Here is a 20,925-nt window from a genome sequence, read left to right on the forward strand (position 1 = left end):
GGCCCTGAGGTGGGCGTCTGCTCAGGGTGTCTGTGGAGCAGGAAGGGGAACAGGAAGGCGGCCATTGTGGCTGGAGCTGGTGAGGGAGAGGGGTGGGTGAGGTCAGGGTGGGAATACAGCAGAGGCGGGCCTGGAGAAGGGGTAGGTCCACTTGTCCAAATGACTCAGGCAGGGAGCAGTTCTTTCCATCCCTAATCCATCTCAGACTGGTACTTTTGTATCAGTGTTTCGGTTTGTAGCAATGTCAAGTTGCTATAAAAGTCTAAGTTCTTTCTTCCTCCTTATGCTGTCCTGTGCCATATGCTAACTAGACTGATGGTGGGCTTTTGGGTCATTTCAAACCCTTTGGCTTTTACTCAGTGAGCTGGGGAGGCATGGGTGGGTTTGGAACTGAGGAGGGACTTCATCCGATTTAGGGATGAGAAGGCTCAGGAGGACCCTCCAGCTATGTATGAAGCAAGGTGGGCCCAGGAAAGCCAGTCAGGAGACCACTGCCCTCATCCAGTTGGGAGACGATGTGCCTCGATCTGATGGGGGGCTGTGGAGGTCTGGGTGTATCGTGACCAAGGGGGATAAGAGTGATAAGACTTGCTGCAGGACTGGGCCAGGGGAGAGGCGTTTGGGACAGCTCTGATGACTGTTGTCCCCTGGCGAGAGGGCAGCCGTTGGAAGAGCAGGTGTGAGCAGAGGCGGGATTGCTTCTGGACATGCTGATGTGCCCAGCAGGCTGGCAGGTGGAGGAGTGGAGGAGGTCTGAGACGTCTAGGGCGTAGGGAGCATTCCAGGCTGAAGGTGCCTCCTGCACTCTGGCCTCCCCTGCACTCACATGGTTTCATTGTTCCTAGTTCCCCCCCACATCGAGGCTGGCTCCTGGGCCCACCTGTGTTGGCTGCCTCACTTGGTCATGGGGAGTAGTCAGAATAGCTGTGCAGGTGAAGCTGTGGGGCCCTGAGGTGGTCTCTCGGGTTGTGAGGGGTTGGGTTTTGCCTAAGACTATCCAGACAGGGTAGCCAGCTTGTATGGAGTGAACAGCCCACTTGTCCCCCTGCCCAGGGCTCTGTCCACCCTCCCACATTCTGCAGAGCCACTCGTGATGTTCAGCAGGCTGTGGGGAAATTGTAGATGTTCTTGGGGTGGCGGGAACCCATATCAAAGGCCCCACATGGGTTGGGAGAATTGTCCCTGTGAGTCAAGCTGGAAGCCTGGAATGTAGAGATTGCTGCTGTCTTCTGACATGATGCTCACCCCCTCCCTGGGCCTCGGTTGGCCTCCACAGAGGGAGGGCTCATGAGAGGAGAGAAGGCCCACTCGCCGCCTCAGCTCCCTTTGTGGGCTCCCGCGTCATGTCCTAGCCAGGCCCGCACTCACCTTGCTGCAGCGTGACCCTGTGGCTGGGGCCTTGGGTTTCTGGGTGTCAGCATTCCCATTCTCAGGAAAGGTGAAATGGAAGGAAGGGGGAGACTAGAAATCCTCACTGCTCTGTGATTCCTTCAGGTGGATGAGGACCAACCTGAGGCCCCAGAACCCAGTGGGCAGTGGCGTGCTCTGCATGGGGTGGGTGCTGCCACCTGTGGCCGGTCTCGCAAGCTGTCCTGATGAACCCCTGCTCGGTTGACACCTTCAGCACTCTGGCCGGTGCAGAGAAGCCGTCCGTGGCGGGGGTCAGGTCTGCTCCCAGGGACGTCAGTGCCACTTTCAGGCCAGCCTTCCATTGGGGCTGGGAGCCTGCATACAGGGCAGGTCCCCTTGCGCACCATCGGCAGTGATTCGCCACATTTATTTCATTTAGGAAAGCATTGCAGTTGGCAATGTCAGAGGATTAAATAGATACCAGGAAAAAAATGGGCAAAAGGATAATAAGGATAAGAAAATAAGACAAGGCCAGGGTCACACATAACTGCTGAAGATTTGACTTTGAACTTCTCCGCCACCAGCACCAAAGAGGACAGTTTCCAGATGAGGTCCACGGAGGCCAAGCGCCCCCTGTGGGGAGGAGAGGCAGGCCTTGAGCCCAGGCCCTGGCGGGAGCACTGGGCTCTATCCTGGCTGCACCCCATGGTCTGCACCCAGTCTCGTGCCGGGAGTGGAGGGATGGATGGCTCTCCCACTCCCTGTGGAGATCAGACATTCTTAAGCCCATTAAAGAGATTCTGAAAGCTGTTGTGGGCATCGTTTCCCACGTGGGTTTGAGAAGGCCCTGGAAACAGCCTGCCCTCCGGGGCTCCAGGAAAGCTCGTCTCTGCAGCACGGGCGTCAGGGGTGACTGACGCCGCGGCACCGGCTCTACCCGCACACTGCCGAGGAGCGGGTGCGCACGCAAGAGGGCATTTCCAAAGAACCAGGCGTCCGAGAGAGGGAGTCTTATATGAGTCTGTTTGAAAATTTGAGGATGTGGGGAAATATTAATTGCTTTAAAACAAAAATCAAACCTAGCCAGTATGTGGCTCAAGCCTTTCTGGGCTCTGGCTGGTGTGGGTAAGTGGTTAGAGAATCAGCCCATTTACTGTAGGGTCTCGAGTTCAATTCCCAATCAAGGGCATGTACCTAAGTTGCAGATTTGATCCCTGGCCCGGTCAGGGCACATGCGGGAGGCAACCAATCCATGTGTCTCTCTCACATTGATGTGTCTCTCCCTCTCTCCCTCTCTCCCTCTCTCCCTCTCCCTCTCTCCCTCTCTCCCTCTCTCCCTCTCTCTCCCTCTCTCCCTCTCTCTCCCTCTCTCCCTCTCTCCCTCTCCCTCTCTCTCTCTCCCTCTCTCTCCCTCTCTCCCTCTCTCCCTCTCCCTCTCTCCCTCTCTCCCTCTCTCTCCCTCTCTCTCCCTCTCTCCCCTCCCTCCCTTCTCCCTCTCTCCCCCCTCCCTCCCTCCCTCCCTTCTCTCCCTTGTACTCTCTCTAAAAATCAATGGAGAGCCCTAGCTGGTTTCGTTCAGTGGATAGAGTGTCGGCCTGCGGACTGAAAGGTCCTAGATTCTATTCCGGTCAAGGGCACATGCCCGGTTGTGGGCTCGATCCCCAGTAGGGGGCATGCAGGAGGCAGCCGATCAGTGGTTCTCTCTCATCATTGATGTTTCTCTCTCTCTCCCTTCCTTTCTGAAATCAATACACACACACTCTCTGAGTGGCCACATTATTATGACCACCTGATGTTTGTAGGCAAATTAGCTATAATTTCGCACTGAAGTTGCTAGAGGGCCAGACCATTATACATAGGGGAGCAGGTTGTTTACCACGACAGTAGAAGTGATTTTTTTCTGAAGATATGGGTAAACAACGCAATTTGCCATTGAATGTGGAATGAATACATATATATTTATATATCTATATCTATATCTATATCTATATATATATATATAGATACACACACACACACACACACACACACACACACCCTCTGAGTGGCCAGATTATTATGACCACCTGACGTTTGTAGGCAAATTAGCCGTACACTGCATCGTATGGAATATGGAAGTTGAAGGCCTGTTCGAACACCTTTGCTGTCTGCAGTTACCAAGATAAAATGTCTCCAATTCACACAGGAACACAAGGATTGGACAGTCGAGCATTGGAGAAAAGTCATGTGGTCCGATGAATCACATTTCCAGTTGCATCATGCAGATGGCAGAGTGAGAATTTGGCAGAAACAGCATGAAAGCATGCACCCCACATGCATGAGTACAACCCTTCCAGCTGGTGGGGGCCGTGTTATGGTTTGGGCCATGTTTTCCTGACATAATTTGGGCCCTTTAATTCGTGTGGAACAACGTCTGAATAGCACAGCATACCTAAGTATCCTTGCTGATCAAGTTCATCCTATCATGTTGATGGCGTATCCCAGTGGAGATGGCTTCTTCCAGCAAGACAATGCGCCATGCCCCGGGGCTCGTATTGTGCAGGAGTGGTTTCAAGAACATGAGGGAGACTTTACCTTGCTTAGGTGGCCCCCACAATCACCAGATCTCAATCCAATGGAGCATTTGTGGGACGAAGTTAAAAGAGCCACCAGGCAGCTGGTTCCACAACCATCAAATCTCACAGAACTGGACAGTGCTATTCATCAAGCATGGTGTCAGATTCCTCGCATCACATCTCGTGGAGTCAGTGCCAAAAAGAATCGCTGCAGTATTGAAGGCAATAGTAGGTGGCCCAACGAAATACTGATGGGGTGGTCATAATAATCTGGCCACTCAGTCTGTATCCCATGTTCAAAGGCTGTTAAATCGCGTTGTTTACCCATATCTTCAGAAAAAAATCACTTCTACTGCCGTGGTAAACAACCTGCTTATTTTAATGGTCTGGCCCTCTAGCAACCTCAGCACGAAATTATAGCTAATTTGCCTACAAATGTCAGATGGTCATAATAATCCGGCCACTGTGTGTGTGTGTGTGTGTGTGTGTGTGTATGTATATATATATAAAATCAATGGAGAAAATATCCTCAGGTGAGGATTAACAACAACAAAGGAGAAGAAGAAGCCCTCCTGGGTGTGGTCTTAGAGGAGCCTGGGCCAATCGAGGCCTCTGGGGAGTGTGGGAGGTGGAGGGGCAGGAAACTCTGAGGTGCTGGGCTGAGGGGCACTACTCAGGAAAGGGCTCGTGGACATGCTCAGGGCTGAGAGGTGGTTGCTGGCTGCTGGCTAGGTGATTACCTGGTATCATGACGCCTAGGGATGGCCAGCCCTCAGGGCCCCCACTTGGCTTTGGGCTGCATCGTGGCATTGTTTTCTGAGGGGTGCACACTAGAAATTGGGCAGGAGATGGGGTTCTTTTGACACCCCATTTTGTTGGAGCAGATATGTTCTTTGACAGGCAGTGAGTCCCAGGGCAGAGTAGATGCTAGGCTGTCATCCCGAGCCTGCTTTGGAGAGAGCTAATGTCTTCACGGGGAAAATAGGATCACAGAGGGAGTGGGTTGGTGATGCCAACAGACACTGGGAGGTGGCAGTTTGATTGACACATCTGTCCAAGAGTTAAACATTAAACGTGCTCGTTCTTGCCCTAGCTGGTTTGGCTCAGTGAATAGAGTGTTGGCCTGTGGACTGAAGAGTCCCAAGTTCAATTCTGGTCAGGGGCACATGCCAGGGTTGCGGGCTTGATCCCCAGTGGGGGATGTGCAGGAGGCAGCCGAGCAATGATTCTCTCTCATCATTAATGTTTCTATCTCTCTCCCTCCCCCTTCCTCTCTGAATTCAGTAAAAATATAAAATAAAAAAGTAGTTTTTAAATTGTTCTACAAACTGTCTGAATTTACAGTGTACACCTATTGAAATGTTATGCTTGTGTGGGGTCCATCTCGTGTGATGCTCTTTTTCTTACTTTCATGGTTGTTAAAAGCAGGAATTCCTATTTCAATGATTACTTAATGGGAACCCAGATCCCAGGGAGCCCTGATTGTCAGAGAGTATGATATCAGATTGCAACACAACCATCAAAAGTGCTGATTAGAGCAGGGTTTCTTTTAATGTTTTTATTGATTTGAGAGAGGAAGAGAGAGGAATAGAGAGATAAAAACATCAATTAGAGAGAAACATCGATTGCCTCCTGCATGCCCTCTACATGGGATCAGGCCCACATCCCGGGCATGTGCCCTGACTGGAATCGAACTGGTGGCCTCATGGTTCATGGGTCGATGCTCAGCCACTGAGCCACACCCGCAGGGCTAATTAGGGCAGTTTTGATCATTATTAATTATATGATTGATGTTGACTTGCGCCATAGAAAATTGAAGTTATGAATATAATATTTATATCAATTTGTCTTTAAAGTGTCCTTTGTAGTATAGGTAGGTAAACTATTTTTTAACAAACTGTCAAGAATGGGGTATGAAAAAGGGAAAAGGGGAGTTTAAGTCAGGCTCTATAACACAGCCGCACTGCTGGACAGTTTCTGATTCATGGCTGCATAGTGGCTGATTTCAAGTGGTCAGCTCAAAGGGGGCAGTTACAAAAGTTGTGAATAAAAGTGAGAGGGAAGGTCTAAAGATAGAGTTCTCTTTGTATGGGAAAATAGAGTATAATAATAAAAACATAATATGCTAATTAGACCAGGTGACTTTCTGGATGAAGCCGGGGTTGTGAGGGCCGAGCCCCTGGCACGAATTTCGTGCATCGGGCCTCTAGTAATTAGATAAAGTCTCTGTACCAGGTTATTCTGTTGTCTTAGAGTAATTTTCACCCTCTGAAGTTGGCAGTTCCTGTATTTTCAGGCTCGCTGTGCTGAAACACACTGTAGAAGCAGGAGCCTGGTTTGTGCTGTGTGCAGGCCTGCCCCTGGAGAGGTGTTCATCACACACTGCATGAGCAATTGCTAAACCTGATTTTTGGGGGAGGAATGTTTTTATGTGATGTGCTCACCTCTGGCATGAGCATTAGTCTTTTGAAAACTTACTTTGTAGGTTATTTCCCCCCACAATATAGGAACATCCTATATAATAAAGAGGTAATATGCAAATTAACCCTCACACCCTCACAAGATGGCTGCCTACAGCCAGGCCAGCAGGGAGGTTAGTGAGGGATGACCAAACGACTGAACAAGCAGGCTGCGTGGGGCAACCAGGCCGGCAGGGGGGTTAGTGAGGGATGACCAAATGACTGAACAAGCAGGTTGTGTTGGGCGATCAGGCCGGCAGTGGGGGGCTGTTAGGGGTGATCAGGCAGGCAAGCAGGTGAGCAATTAGGAGCCAGCGGTCCAGGATTGTGAGAGGATTGGGCCTAAACCAGCAGTCGGACATCCCCCGATGGGTCCCAGATTGGAGAGGGTGCAGGCTGGGCTGAGGGACCTCCCCCCCCCGCATGAATTTCATGCACCAGGCCTCTAGTTATACATATCTGTGTATTTTCTTGATGCTTTAAAGTTGAGTTTAGCAGTAGTATAATTCATAGTTGTAGTTATTGCTTAGTAATAAACTAGAGGCCTGGTGCATGAAATTCATACACGGGGGGTGTGTTTCCCTCAGCCCTGCCTGCATCCTCTCCAATCTGGGACGCCCTGTGAGATCGGGCCTAAACTGGCAGTCGGACATCTCTCTCACAATCCAGGACTGCTGGCTCATAACTGCTTGCCTGCCTGCCTGCCTGCCTGCCTGATTGCCCCTAACTGCTTCTGCCTGCCAGCCTGATCACCCCCTAACCACTCCCCTGCCGGCCTGATCGCCTCCAACTGCCCTCCCCTGCCGGCCTGGTTGCCCCCAACTGCCCTCCCCTGCTGACCTGATCGCCCCCAACTGCCCTCCCCTGCCGGCCTGGTTGCCCCCAACTACCCTCCCCTGCCACCTGGTCGCATCTAACTGCACTGCCAGCCTGGTTGCACCCAAATGCCCTCCCCTGCCGGCCTAGTCGTGCCTAACTGCCCTGCCCTGCCAGCCTAGTTGCCCCTAACTGCCTCCCCCCCTCCCGGCCTGGTCACCCCACACAGCCTGCTGTTCAGTCGTTTGGTCATCCCTCACTAACCCCCCTGCCAGCCTGGTCGCCCCATGCAGCCTTCTCTTCAGTCATTTGATCGTCCCTCACTAACTCCCCTGCCAGCCTTGTCGCCTCAAGCAGCCTGCTGTTTGGTCGTTACTGTTGGTCGTTATTGTTATTGTGACTGCGTCCAGGACAATTTGCTATTCCTCTATTACTAGTGTAGATGCTATTCCTCATTAGCCAGCTTGCCTTTTCCCCTAAGCCACCAGCTCTCCAGCTGTCTGCCCAGGAGCTGTTTAATGTCTCACCTGCCCCGAAGCCTGGGCCACAGGTCAGCAAATTGTGGGAGCCTCTGGGATAGGCCCAAGCGTCACTGCGGAGTGAAGCCTCTGGCGAGTGCAGTGTGCGCGCCCCGGGCTCCGGGGGCTGAATCCGTGTGCGGCCTTGTTCTGTTGAAGTTTCTTCCTCCGTCTCCCTCCCACTGCTGATGAGCAGAGTGCCCTCTGAGACGGAGAGTCAGCAGCTCGAAACTGATGTTGCCCATTGACTGCGGCCCCTCCTGCTGACTGCTAGTGGGAGGCTCAGTCCCACTGTCCACAGTTAACAGCACCCTTCAGGTGAGATCCTGGTGGCCTCCTCTTCCACTGCTAACTGGTAGCGGTGGGAAGCATCTGAAATAGAAAACTCTGCCAGCTTTTCCATTATCCAAGTAATGCATGTTCATTTTTGATAGTGTAGAAAATGCAAGAAGTATCTCATAATCTTATTACACAAAGACAACTGTTGTTCACATGTTAATGTATTTCCTTCTGGACTTTTTATATTGTTGTTGTTGTTAATCCTCACCCAAGGATATTTTTTCCATTGATTTTTAGAGTGGAAGGCAGGGAGAGAGAGAAACAGCAGTGTGAGAGAGACACATCGATTGGTTGCCTCCTGCATGAACCCTGACTGGAGCCTGCAACTGAGGTACATGCCCTTGACTGGGAATCGAACCCAAGACTCTTCAGCGTTCAGTCTGACAGTCTAACCACTGAAAACACTGTCCAGAACTGGACTGTTTTTTTTAAGAGCATTTTTTATTTCAGGGTTGCAGTTACAGTGTAGATCAAGCCTGTCAAACTCAAAGGCTAACACAGGCCAAATAAGGTGTAAGTGTATGTGGGCCGCAAAAAAACAAAACAAAAGCTTCAATTTTCCTAGAAAGGTAGATTTATTTCGATAGAGACATGCTGAATACAAAGGGCTGAAATAAATGAGTCATCATTATCATAAAATAATAGAACATTTTAATAAAAATTAATATTTTTTCTTGAACATTAATTTACCAGACACTGAATAATTGCACAAACTAATAAGTATAACGCAAATAAATTTATTTTTCTTGTTCTCCGAAAGCAAAATATTTCCTGTTACGTGCACCAAACAAGTCAGTCCAAGACTAATGACGTGGCCATCGGCTGCTAAAATATTCGCTGCTAGTATTAGTGGAGAGAAATGGTGCGCCTGCGCATAAGGTGCGTAAGGGAAATGAATGCAACATGATATGTCCTTAGCGAACGTTGTAGTTTGTTTTTAATAATTATGTGTAACAGTATATTGTAAAAAGTAAGTTATGACATTTTTATTAAAATGTTTCTTATAGACCGCTGTATTGACTGGGCCACAAAAATACTCATTGTGGGCTGCATATGGGCTGCGAGTTTGACATTGGTGTAGATGCAACTTTCTCTCTGCTTTTTGTCTCACAACATTATAATAGAAGCATTCTCTCGTTTCTCCGCAGTCTGTAAACTTTTTAACAGCTATACTCGTCATCCCCTGGGTGAAGCTTCCTCGGCGTCCTCACCTGGGGTCAGGCACGCCTCGTGGTCACAGCGGACAGCCCTGCCATTTTCAGTGCCGGGGCCCTGCTGCCTGGGCTGGGAGCGTGGGCAATCTAGAGCCCCGGCTGTGGGGGTTTGTCGTGGCCATCATCTGTGGGCAAAGCAACCAGGTTCTTAACCTGGAGAGAAGTTGAAGTTCAGATCAAGGCCCACATCCCCAAAGGCAGCTGTACTAACAAATCTGATCACAGGTCTGACTAGGGTACCATGAGAACAAAGCGGATGTAATGTTTTGTATTATGCAGATAATAAAACAACAGTATTGTTTGTACAAGTGTCATTCATCACCATGTGACATTTTCAGAGCACATTTTTCAAAATGTTTGTTCATTTGCTCATTTTGTAGGTCCCTGTGTGCAGGGCTGGCGCTGAGCAGTGGGGCTCAGTCAGCTGCTGAGGCCTGGCCCTCGGTGGGCTTCCCATTCGGCAGAGGCAGACATACTGATGTTGTGCCAGGTGTAGCGCCGGGAGGGGCGGGGCTGGCGGTTCAGAGCTCCTGTGACTATTGAGCTGCTCTAATCCTGTACACGGTGGGACAGGGCGAGGGCAGGCCACAGCAGACACTGCCCTGGCCACAGGGTGGCCTTCGGCTCGCTCCTTACCACCGGATTCCCATGAGAAACAATACAATTATGCAGTCTGATTTCCCCCCACTTTTCTGTGTGCATTTTCTAGGTTGCTTTACACTTCTTTTTAAAGGTTAAACCTTAGGTAGGTTACTAACTTCTACAAGTTTAAGTCTTTTAATCTGTAAAATGGGGTTAAGGATAGTGCTCCCTCCCGGGTTATGGAGAAAATTACACGTGCTAATATGTGCACTGCACACACCACCTGCACAGAGTGGGCTCCGTACACGGATCATTCGTTGCCATTGTTCTGAGCAGAGTTGTGTGTAGGTTCTCATCGGTGTAAGTAACGTTCTAGTAAATGTCTTCATGCAGAAAGTGTGCTTTTCTAAGTCAGGGTTCTTTAGACTGTGTCTTCAATGTAGAGTTCCCAGAAGTGAGTTGAGATTAATGGGGAAAGTGTATTGTCATTCTATCTCTTATAACATTGCAAACACTTCCCAAACATCTTGTGCCCATTTGGAGGCCCCCAGCCGTGGATGACATGCTCAGGCGATAGCCCCTGAGCCCCAATGGGTACTGTAATTCTTTTTAAGGTCATTATTAATTTAATGGAAATTGCTATCAGAACACTTATTTTAAAAGTGAGTTTTCTGTTTATAAGTATTACTCTAAGAGATAACCAACCTTTTTTATCTCATGGCATATAAAATTCTGTGGCATACCAGAGAAATATGTTTTTTGCTGATCTGACAAAAGAGTATGTATAATTTTTTTGTTGTTAATTCACACCCAAGGATATTTTTTCCATTGATTTTAGATAGTGTGGAAGGAGGGAGATAGAGGTGGATGTGAGAGAGACACATCCATTGGTTACCCCCCGACCTGGGCCAGGAATTGAACCTGCAACCCAGGTACGGACTCTTGACTGGGAATCAAATCCGAAACCTTTTGGTGTTCGGACTGACACTCTAACCACTGAGCAACAACAAACAGGTTGTAGGTATAATTTTGATTCATTCACACCAGTGGACTGTTGCTGTGTTGGTTGTTGTCGCTTTTTTCCTTGATAGTCTAAGGGAAAAGAAGTCAGGTATTGCATGTTTTAAAAATTCTTGCTGTACACCTGTTGAAAATTGCTGCTCTAAGAAGCTGCTATAGGCATTTACCGTCTTTAGGTTTTGATTGAATTAAAAAATAGATAAGTATGTCGTTGTTGAAATTCATGCCTTGCCCTGTGCCTCCTCACAAATTTGAGTGCCAATGTTCAGAGCCCCCATCTGCCCCACCTCCCTGCCCCACTCCCACCTGGAGAGCTGTGGTGGTTCCCAGTCCCACTCAGAGAGCAGCTTTCACCGGGGTAAAGCGACAGGAACCATGGGAACCCCTGGAGAAGCAGCAGTGAGGAGCGTGGCTCCATGTGTTGGACAAGCCTCCTTCCTACAGGCCGCTCCCCCCCTCCCCCCCCCCCCCACACACACAGGTTGTGGTCTTGGGATGCAGCCCAAGGAGAGAGCTTAGCCTCGCTCTGTTTCAGATCGAGGTGGGCTGCTACTCGTGCAGACAAGTGAAAGGACTGCCTTTTATCCATGAGCTCCACACTCCTCCCCCCATCGTTCTGGCTCTATCTTCTTCCTCCCTGGGTTTCAGCTTCTGTGTCTGTAACCGGAGGTGGCAGCACCAATATGGTAACGAGTATGTGAGGTGTGTTCTTGGAAATCACAGCCATTGTTTTCCTTGGGACTAAACTTGAAAATAAACTGACGTGTGTTTGAACTCTGCTCTGTGCCTGGAACAAGGCTGCATGGCTTCTACCATCTTGGGGAGGTGGCTGGACTGCCAGCAGGTGCGTAGTGTAGAATGCATAAGTACCAGTGGTGAGGGGGCAGGCGAGGCCCCGAGGGACCCGCAGAGCAGACACCCTCTGTGCTCGCAGAGCACCGGCCTATGCTTGGTGCCCGGGGGTGAGTGAGGGCGTCTGTGGCGAGTGAAGCCCATAGGGGCCCCTGCTCTGTGGAGCATTCTGGTGGCACAGTTGGGGAAGGCTTGCTAGACAGATGACAGCATTGGAGCTGACCCATGAGGAGAATGGACAGTCCCAAGGCAGAAAGAGCTAGGGGACTCTCAGAACTGAATGCAGGCTGCTGTGACAGGTGCCCAGGGGCAGGATGTGCTCATGAGCAGGGCAGGCCCAGTCAAGAGCCAGGGGTGGGTGTCCATTCCCTGCTTGGTGAGGCTGCCCCTGCAGTGTGTGCAGGGAGGTGGTGGGGCACTGAGATCTGCTTCCCAGGGATGCTGCAATGAAGTGTAAACCTGGTGGGTGGCTTTAGGTTGTGCCACCCTCTGGAGCCACCACTGGTCTGCAGGGCCGTACTCCCTCAGAAACCCTAGGGGAGGCTCGGTCCTGGCCTTTTCCCAGCTCCTGGTGGTGGCCAGCCGGCCTTGGTGCCGTGGCTAGCAGTTGCAGCGCTCTAGTCCCCGTCCCCATCAGATGCGTTCCTTGTGCAACTGCTCCTGTGTCTCTTCTCTTGTAAGGACACCAGTCCTATTGGATTAGGGGCCCACCCTGCTTCAGTGTGGCCTCATCTTACCTAATTACATCTGTAACAACGTTTCCAAATACGGTTCAGTTCTGAGGTGCCAAGATGAGGTCTTCAACATGTCGTCTGGGGCCAGTTCTGCTGGCCCCGGTCAGAAGAAAGCACTGCAGGTGCTGTCTACTCGCACAGCTGATGTCACAGCTGCCCCTGTTGGTGGGAAGCGGGAGCCTTGCTGCTGAAGGTCATCGTGAGCCAGGCCTCTGGCTGGATGGCCAGCAATGTCTCCAGGTATCAGAACCTCAGTTAATCAGAACCTGGCCCCTTTTCAGCTCCTGCAAAGCTGCCCGAGATCCCACATTGCTCCTGGACTGGTCCTATTACATCACTGCTCTGCATAGACCCTCCCAAAGCCCTCCAGGGTCCTCTGGAATGACCATGGCTCTTCCATCTGACCCCTTGGGCACCTTCTGCCCATACCAGTCTCAGAGCCCTCCACCCCATGAGCGAAACTCCCACCTGCTCTACACGTGGCCTCTGCACTCCCCCCGCCTCTGCTCCAGTATCTCATGTCAGAACGACTCCCTGACCTCTGAACACAGAAGCCTCCTCTGTCCTGGCACTCCCTCCCCTTCATCACTTAGGTGGGCATCTCTGTGCTGGAACACACGCTTGCTTGGGAGAGGGGGCCCTTTGCCCAGGCTGAGCTTGCGTGGAAAGGACTGCAGTCTCCGAGCCCCGAAGGGTGCTAGGAGCAAGCGCGAGACTTGGCTTGGAGTTCTGCCAGCTGTGAGAGTCACTAACCTCTTGGGTCCTAGTGACGGACCTTGGGAAGGGTTGCTAATAAAGAGCAAGATCTTCAGGGTCAGACTTTCTCTCACTGGCGAGGTGGCCTTGGGCAGGTTCCTCACCTCAGTCCCTCAGCCATGGTCTGTAAGTTAGGGAGTTTGGGAGCAGTATCCTCTCCTAGACTGAGGGCTCATTGAGATGCTAGTAAGTATTGTATGGGTGAGGCGTTGGGCCAAGTGCTTGCTTTTCACATATGAACTCATTTAACCCTCACTGCCACCCTAGGAGGCAGGCACTCTGCCTCCGTTCTGCAGATGAGGAAACTGAGGCCCAGAGAATTCCCTGCCTGGACCAAGGTCACGTATTGAGAAGTGGCAGAGCCCAGATCTGAGCCCAGGTGTTGGGGCTTGTCCTCCACATTGGGCTGCCTCTCATGTCGAAAAACTCTGCCTAGGTCAGCCCAAGACAAGACACACACACACACACACACACGGCATTACACACACACACACATGGCATTACACACACACACACACGGCATTACACACACACACGGCATTACACACACACACACGGCATTACACACACACACACGGCATTACACACACACGGCATTACACACACACGGCATTACACACACACACGGCATTACACACACACGGCATTACACACACGGCATTACACACACACGGCATTACACACACACGGCATTACACACACGGCATTACACACACACACACGGCATTACACACACACACACGGCATTACACACACACACACGGCATTACACACACACACGGCATTACACACACGGCATTACACACACACGGCATTACACACACACGGCATTACACACACACACGGCATTACACACACACGGCATTACACACACACACGGCATTACACACACACACGGCATTACACACACACACACACACACACACACACGGCATTACACAGGAATGGACGAGGTGCCCTGCGGGTATATGCCAGGCAGGCGCACCCACACATCCACACGTGGAGCATGCCTTACAAAGCTTTTCTGGGTGGAATCACAAGAAAATGTCAACAGTTGTTTCCTCTGGGAGAGGAGTGGCTCTCGCTCCCTTTGATGCCAGAGTGTTAAAGGGAAGTTCTCCCCAGCAGCACTTGAGCATGCCTCCTGAAGAGTGAGCCGTTGCCACCCTAACAGTCATCCAATACTGCGTACACAGTTGCCAGCTGTCCTCAAAGTGCCTTCCCGCTCATCTGTCTCACCCTAGGCCACCCCAGGACCATGAGTTGCATCTGCTTGTCCTGTCCCCTTGGTCGCATTGCAGCGAATTCCCTTTTTCTCTTGACCCTGCTATGCAGGAGACCCGGCAGTTGCCTTGCAGCATCCCTGGGGCGGGGTTGGCTCATGGCTGCCTTGTGCAGTGTTTGCTCAGTTCTTGTTCTACACTTGTGTGAGCTGGGAAACAGATCCAGGGTCTGGATTGGAATCAAGTTAGAGGTGTTGCCAGGAGTATCATGGGTGGTGAGATGATGTCATGTGACAGGCAGGGGTTGGCCGTCGCACCAGGTGTCTTGGGTTTGTCCCTCTGTTGTGCAGTCAGACCCCCGGAGCGTGAGCTGGGTGATGCTACTTTGCTACACTCTCATCTTGTGCCTCTTGGGCCTTCCCCCGTGGATTTATATCTGTTTTCTCTTTTCATTTTTCCTGGGGCAATCGGAATGTACTTTTTCATAATTTGCCTCATTAAACTAAAAGCAGTCCTTCCTGCTCCTCCCTGTGGAGTGGTAGTGCGGCCTGGAGCTCCTCCCAGGGGGAGCGGATGTCGAAGCCTCGCTCAGGCCCAACTGAGGGCGGGGTGTCCTCAGCAGCGAGGGTCCTGGCACAGGAAATGGCCTGTAAACTGCAGGCAGGTGCTGCCCTGTGGAGGAAGGCTGCGCAGGCACTTCGCTGCAGTTTAGTCAGAGGAAGGAACTTAGCTGGACTGGGAACCGTCGCTGGAGGCAGACGCTGGCTCTGGGCTCGGTGTGGGCTCCCAACCCCTCCCTCAAAGGACCACAGCAGCAGAAAGAGGAGGTAGAGACCACAGCCTCTGTCCCCATGAAGGCCTGGGCCACCACAGTTACCCATCTATGGCTCTGCTATGTGAGATAGAAGTTGGAGTGCCCAAAAGAGCTCTGGTCCCCAGGGTCTGGTGGCTATGGGTGGGCAGAGAGCAGTGCCAGGCCAGGTACCTCCTCCGGGGAGAGCCGCTGTGTCAGAGGCCTCCTGACCCTTCCGCAAGCCACACTGGTCTCGGTTTCACAAAGAGGAAGGAGCCCAGAGAGGTCAGGCCGTGTGCGGGTCTCACTGCCAGTGAATGGTGGTGACGGGATTCGAACCCTGGTCAGCTGGGGGGCACAGGGCCATGAGTGGTGGCAGCAGTGCTTGAGTCCAGTTGGGTCTTCTTGGGCCCCTGAGGCCTGGCAAAATATCTTGTGTGCCTGTGTGTCCAGCTTCAACTGGGGACACATGGACTTGAGCCCCTCGGCCTGCAGGAGGCCCACATGCCTGAGAGCTTTACCTGAGTCATGCTGTTGCCTCAAAGAGCCATTTGACAGCAAAGTCACGACCCACTGTGTCTGCTCTCATAAATCAGCATGTGTGATTGTAGAAGCTGCAATCTTTCTAGGAAATCGCAAAACCTAGCGATGAGAAGCAGCAGCTTCCAGTTTCGCTTGCCTTGACTGTTTTGCCTTCTTCCTTCAGAATGACCCCGACCTGAGCAGCGGAAGCATCTCTCTCGGGACATCTTCCAGGCTGTGTTTGGGGAGCATGTTTGGGCGCGAGGGCCTTCCCGCAGCACAGGGTCCGCAGGCCCTGGGAGGGAGGAGTGAGGGCCGGGGGCCGTGTCCTGCCCTGGGCGCCTCTGTGCTGTGCTTTCAGGGGAGTGCGGGCCTCTTCCGCTCTCTGCCCACCCCTCCCCCAGGCGCTCCTAGGCCAGGCACCGCCCTGGGGAGGACAAACGTGCGGCCTGGGTCTATAACTCTGGCTTTGAGCTCTTCCAGGCAGGATCTTAGCGGCAGGAGAAGGGCCATGGTGCGCTCGCGCTCCTGCTGTGATTCACTCACCACGATGGCAAGTGCTGTTCTCCTGCCATAGGCGCTGGCTGAGCAAGCGCTTGGCTCACCCAAGAGTGGGCACTTCTCAGGCATTTGATTTTCCCACTGGTCCCTGTGAGGTGTAGACCTTCAGATCCTCAGAGTAGGCCCAGGGCCACACTCAGGTCGTCAGAGGGGTCCATTCAGACCCATCTCACAACCGTGTCTGTGTTCACCATCACGTACACGGGCACAGAGGCCCTTCATGGGGCCAAGATGCTGTCACTAATGCAGAAACATCTCTGTTGGAATCCTCCTCACAGCTGAGACCTGTGTGAGCGCAGCTGATGCTCAGGGCCAGTGGCTGTGGATCTGCCACCTGCGGAACTGAGAGCTTGTCCTCCGTTCATAAAAGCCACCGCATTTAGGGGATGCCCTTTGTCTTTCATTTCCTCATTGATGTGGTGAGCTATTTCCGTGTGGCGGCTGTGCATCTTTCTAACAGCGTCACTCTTGGTAGACGAAGCAGGTGCATTTGCATTTGAAGCCAGCCTGGCCTCGCAGATGTGCTGAAAGGCGCCCAGGACGGGAGGCCCCTTGCTCTGGGAGGTCACTGTTCGGAGCCCTAGCCCATTCATCCCGTGCAGAGTCGGCTGTGGCGCTGCTGCCAAGGCTGCTTTCCCTGCCAAGATGGGGCTGTGCTCTGGGCACTGTTGGGGATGTGAGCTAGGATATGAGGTCTTCTTTCTTCACTCATCATTTCCATTTGGTAGTAAATGGTGTCGGATGCACTGTGTTGGTTTCAAATGGAGTGCTTTGTGAAGCAAGCCTGGGAGATTCTTTATCAAGAAAGAGGCTGGGAACAGGCAGTCTGAGTGGTTGGTGGTCTGGACAGAAGAGTGGCATTCAGTCCAGTAGAGTCCCCCAGAACTGTCTCCCCGATGCCTCCGGAACTGTCCCCCACAAACGCCCCCCGAAGCATCTGGCTGTTTCTCCCAATTGGATGGAGATGGCTCTGCTTCCTGAGCACAATAAAGCCCTAACGCAAGTGCTGTAATGGGCTAAGGGATATTTGAGAGCAAAATATGTATTTTTGTTTTGGTATATTATTAAGAAATCAAATTATCCAGATGGATGTGAGGACATTTGGATGCCATCTAGCTTTATTTCTAAAGAAATGCTTGGTAAAATATCGTGGTGATGCATTAGGCGGGGATTCGACTTGATTTTATCTAGAAGTATCTTTTTTTTTATAATGGCAGCATTTTTTGAGTGGTTCTTTGGTTGATAATAAATCATAGCAAACACCACTGAATTGTTCTGAATGAAATCTTGCCGCTGTATATTTTATGTGTTTTTCTTAATTGTGTGACAAAGCAACACCACTTCGCGTCTCCTAGCCTGCTCTACTGCAGCCTCACCTGGTTCTTCTGGGGATTCCTCCACGACCCCAACTGTACCCAGCCTGCTTCTCCTGTTTTATTCACTGCAGCCAGAACCCAGCCATCTAGAAACCTCACTGTCAGAAATCATTCCCCACCTCTTACTTTCTCCCAGAGGCAGGTCCTGAATGCTGAGTTAAGATTGGAAATTTAGGCAAAAGCAGGATTTTGGTGGATCCTGATGATTGGGTTTGTTAGAGTGGACACAAGGAAAGAAGGAGCAAACTAACACACAATGAAAGCATTTTCAAACAATTACCATCAGCCATGAAGTTGAATTCTCTACCTCTGTCTGTCCATCCATGTGCATGCAGTATCTATCCACTCAATGGCTATTTATTTCCCGGCTGCTCTGTTAATCCTTGTTAGTTGAAGTAATAGTGAGAAGGCAGGCCTGGGGCTTCCCCAAGTAGTGTGTCTTCTGGCATTGACCTCCCCAAGTGCAGAAGGGGCGAGTGTCATGAGAGAGGAGGTGCTGACCGGCCCCAGCGGGAGGGCAGTCCTGGAAGCCCTGGCACGGGAGGCTGAGTTCTGAGACCTGAGGGGGGAGGGGGAGGCCCAGAGGGAGGCAGGTGCAGAACCATCCATGGCAGGGGTTCCAGTCCTCTCTCAGACGGCAGGCCTCCCTTGGAGAATTTCAGAGCAGTGTGGATCCTGTCCGGAGCGGAGGGCAGAGATGGGCGCACACTAGGCACATGCTCCCAGAGCTTTGTATCTAATTTCTGGAGGCACTGAGACTCCCTGACGCACAGACACCGTGTAGCCTGAGAGCCCCAGCGCTGCTTGTTTCCAGGGCGGCTAGCCTCACGCACCTCTTTCCTTGGGCTTTGTCACACCAGCTAGGAACTGTCTCATCCCGTCAATAAACGCTGTCTTTCTAGGAGCTGCTTACAGGAGTTTAAAGGAGCATATGCTTGATTTTTTTCAAGTCCGTACACAGTTTCACTTAAAAACAAAAGTTTTCAGGGTGACTGCAGAAATGTTTGGCTGCCATTGTCCATGGCCCTGAAAGCCACGAGATTCTCATGCTGGGGCGTCTCAGTGGCGCTCTGGTCCATAGGTGCCCTGCCCTTGGGTGATGCTCTTTGATCAGCTTTTCAGGAGCTACTCTCCATCTCACAAAACGAGTTCCGTTCTGAAGCAGGGCAGCTCTGCAGCGCAGGCTGAGGGCTGGGCGTGTGCCCCAGGCATCTTCTCTCAGTTGTCGCCACGTGGCAGCTGTGAAACCACATCTGACATGACTTGATCTAAACCTTGAAGTGTTTGCAAACCGCTCAGTCCCCATACTGTTGGGGTGTTGCCAGACCGTGTGGGTGTGAGGTGGGATGGGTTGTGATTCGCCTGGGCACCCACTGAGCATGAACCTGTGCTTTGCCTTTCCCACAGCCACGTCCCCTCGGGTGTCCTCTGAGCTGGAGCAGGCCCGGCCCCAGACTAGCGGAGAAGAGGAACTGCAGCTGCAGCTGGCGCTTGCCATGAGCAGAGAAGTAGCTGAGCAGGTTGTGCCCAGGGCCACCGTGTGCTGCCCTGTGCCGGGGGGCAGGGACCCCAGGGGGGACAAACGCCTGCCCTGTCCCCACGCTCTGGGAATGACGTGTGTTGCCACCTGTGTGTTCTGTCACCTCCTGCCCCAGTCAGGGAGGGTCCTACGCAAAGTCACATTTAGGAAAGGTCTTCAGGGAAGGAAGGCTTTGCCAAGGGACAAACCAGGCAAAAGTGCTTCCCAGAAACCCTTTTGCCGACATGGCCAAGCCTCACGGGCTCGCTCTGACAAGCTGAGTGTCCACGGCTTCCTCGACGCTGGTGTGTGGGCTCACAACGGCTTAGCCCTGGGAAGTCTGGTGAGACGAACCAACAGCATCTGAATGCTGGAAAAAGGAAAAATACTACAGACAGTTAGATGGAAGGACAGGTGGATCTTCTGGGACCATTTTACTTAATAGCATGTCTATGATTTGTTATATTTATAAAAAAAGTAACGGATTTATTTACTAATATTTAATCATTTAAAAGCTTGGATGACCCAGTCTTTTGGGTATGGTGGCTATAATGAATTATTTTTGTTAGATAGCATAGAAAATAAACAGTCATTTCTGGAGGTATGCACAGTGGGAGGGAGACAATATGTGATTTTCCTCTTGAATTCCTTTCTGGCTTGTCTGATTTTCTACTTTTATAAGCTGACCTATTGCTGCTATGTTTAGAATTATAAAGCCATTTTCATTTTGAGAAAAAACACTTGATAATAAGTATTCCCTTTCCCCAATTTGTGGTGCCTGTGCCCCAGTCTTCCTGGGACCCCAAGGCGGGTGTGGGGGTGAGCAGGGAGTCACAGAAGAGTCAGTGTGTCCTGCAAGTTGTTTCCGCGTCCTCTTTTGAAATAGCACATGATACAATCTCGGTTTCCGGGTCTCGCCCGGTTGCTTTGTTCTGTAGAGTGATGTCATTGCAGTTACCCCAGCCTCAAGTTCATTGTCCTCTCCAGGAAGAGCGCCTCCGGCGGGGTGATGATCTCAGACTGCAGATGGCCCTGGAAGAAAGCCGGAGAGACACCGTTAAAGTTCCAAAGAAGCAGGAGGTGAGTGCTTCGCTAGAAAGTGAGCGCGGAGACTGCCCCGCAGTAGTTGCATAAGGGCCCAACCCACCCGCAGTGCAGTGTGCGTGCCCCAGGGAGCTCTCCCACAGCGGCTTCTCTTCATTTTGCAAGTAGTCCTGAGGCCTGGGATGAGCAAGAGCGAGGTGAGGACAGAATTGGCCATAGCCCCTAGCCCAGGGGTGGGCAAACTTTTTGACTCGAGGGCCACAATGGGTTCTTAAACTGGACCGGAGGGCCGGAACAAAAGCATGGATGGAGTGTTTGTGTGAACTAATATAAATTCAAAGTAAACATCATTACATAAAAGGGTACGGTCTTATTTTTTTTTAGTTTTATTTATTTCAAACGGGCCGGATCCGGCCCGCGGGCCGTAGTTTGCCCACGGCTGCCCTAGGCTGTGGTGGCCTCCTGAGACCACCTGAGAGAAATGGGCATGGACAAGGGGACTAGCTGCCTAGGTTCCCATTCCCCGTGCTGGCTTGTATGTGCCTCAGTGCCCCCTGTGAAATAGCAGGTAGTAGAGCCCACCTTGTGCAGTGCTGGTGGCTGTTGGTTACGGAAGCTCAGTGTCAGGTGCTTTGGCACCATTTCCTGGCACAGGGCCAGCTCTCATAGTGCTGGTCTTCCTTGCTGTCATC

The 20,925-nt window shown here is 51.6% G+C and overlaps 1 protein-coding gene across 2 annotated transcripts in view; it reads left to right on the forward strand.

Moving 5' to 3' along the window:
- Nucleotides 1-20,925, forward strand: part of EPN2 (epsin 2) — an 88,698-nt gene that overhangs the window by 45,075 nt on the left and 22,698 nt on the right. For both annotated transcript variants that reach the window (XM_081110782.1, XM_081110783.1), the window contains 2 exons: nucleotides 19,078-19,190; nucleotides 20,177-20,269. In XM_081110782.1, coding sequence (XP_080966908.1) covers nucleotides 19,078-19,190; nucleotides 20,177-20,269 — 206 coding nt within the window. The remainder of the gene's footprint in view (nucleotides 1-19,077; nucleotides 19,191-20,176; nucleotides 20,270-20,925) is intronic.

This window comes from Myotis nattereri (genome assembly GCF_964212035.1).
Source record: "Myotis nattereri genome assembly, chromosome: 16".
NCBI classification, from domain to species: domain Eukaryota; kingdom Metazoa; phylum Chordata; class Mammalia; order Chiroptera; family Vespertilionidae; genus Myotis; species Myotis nattereri.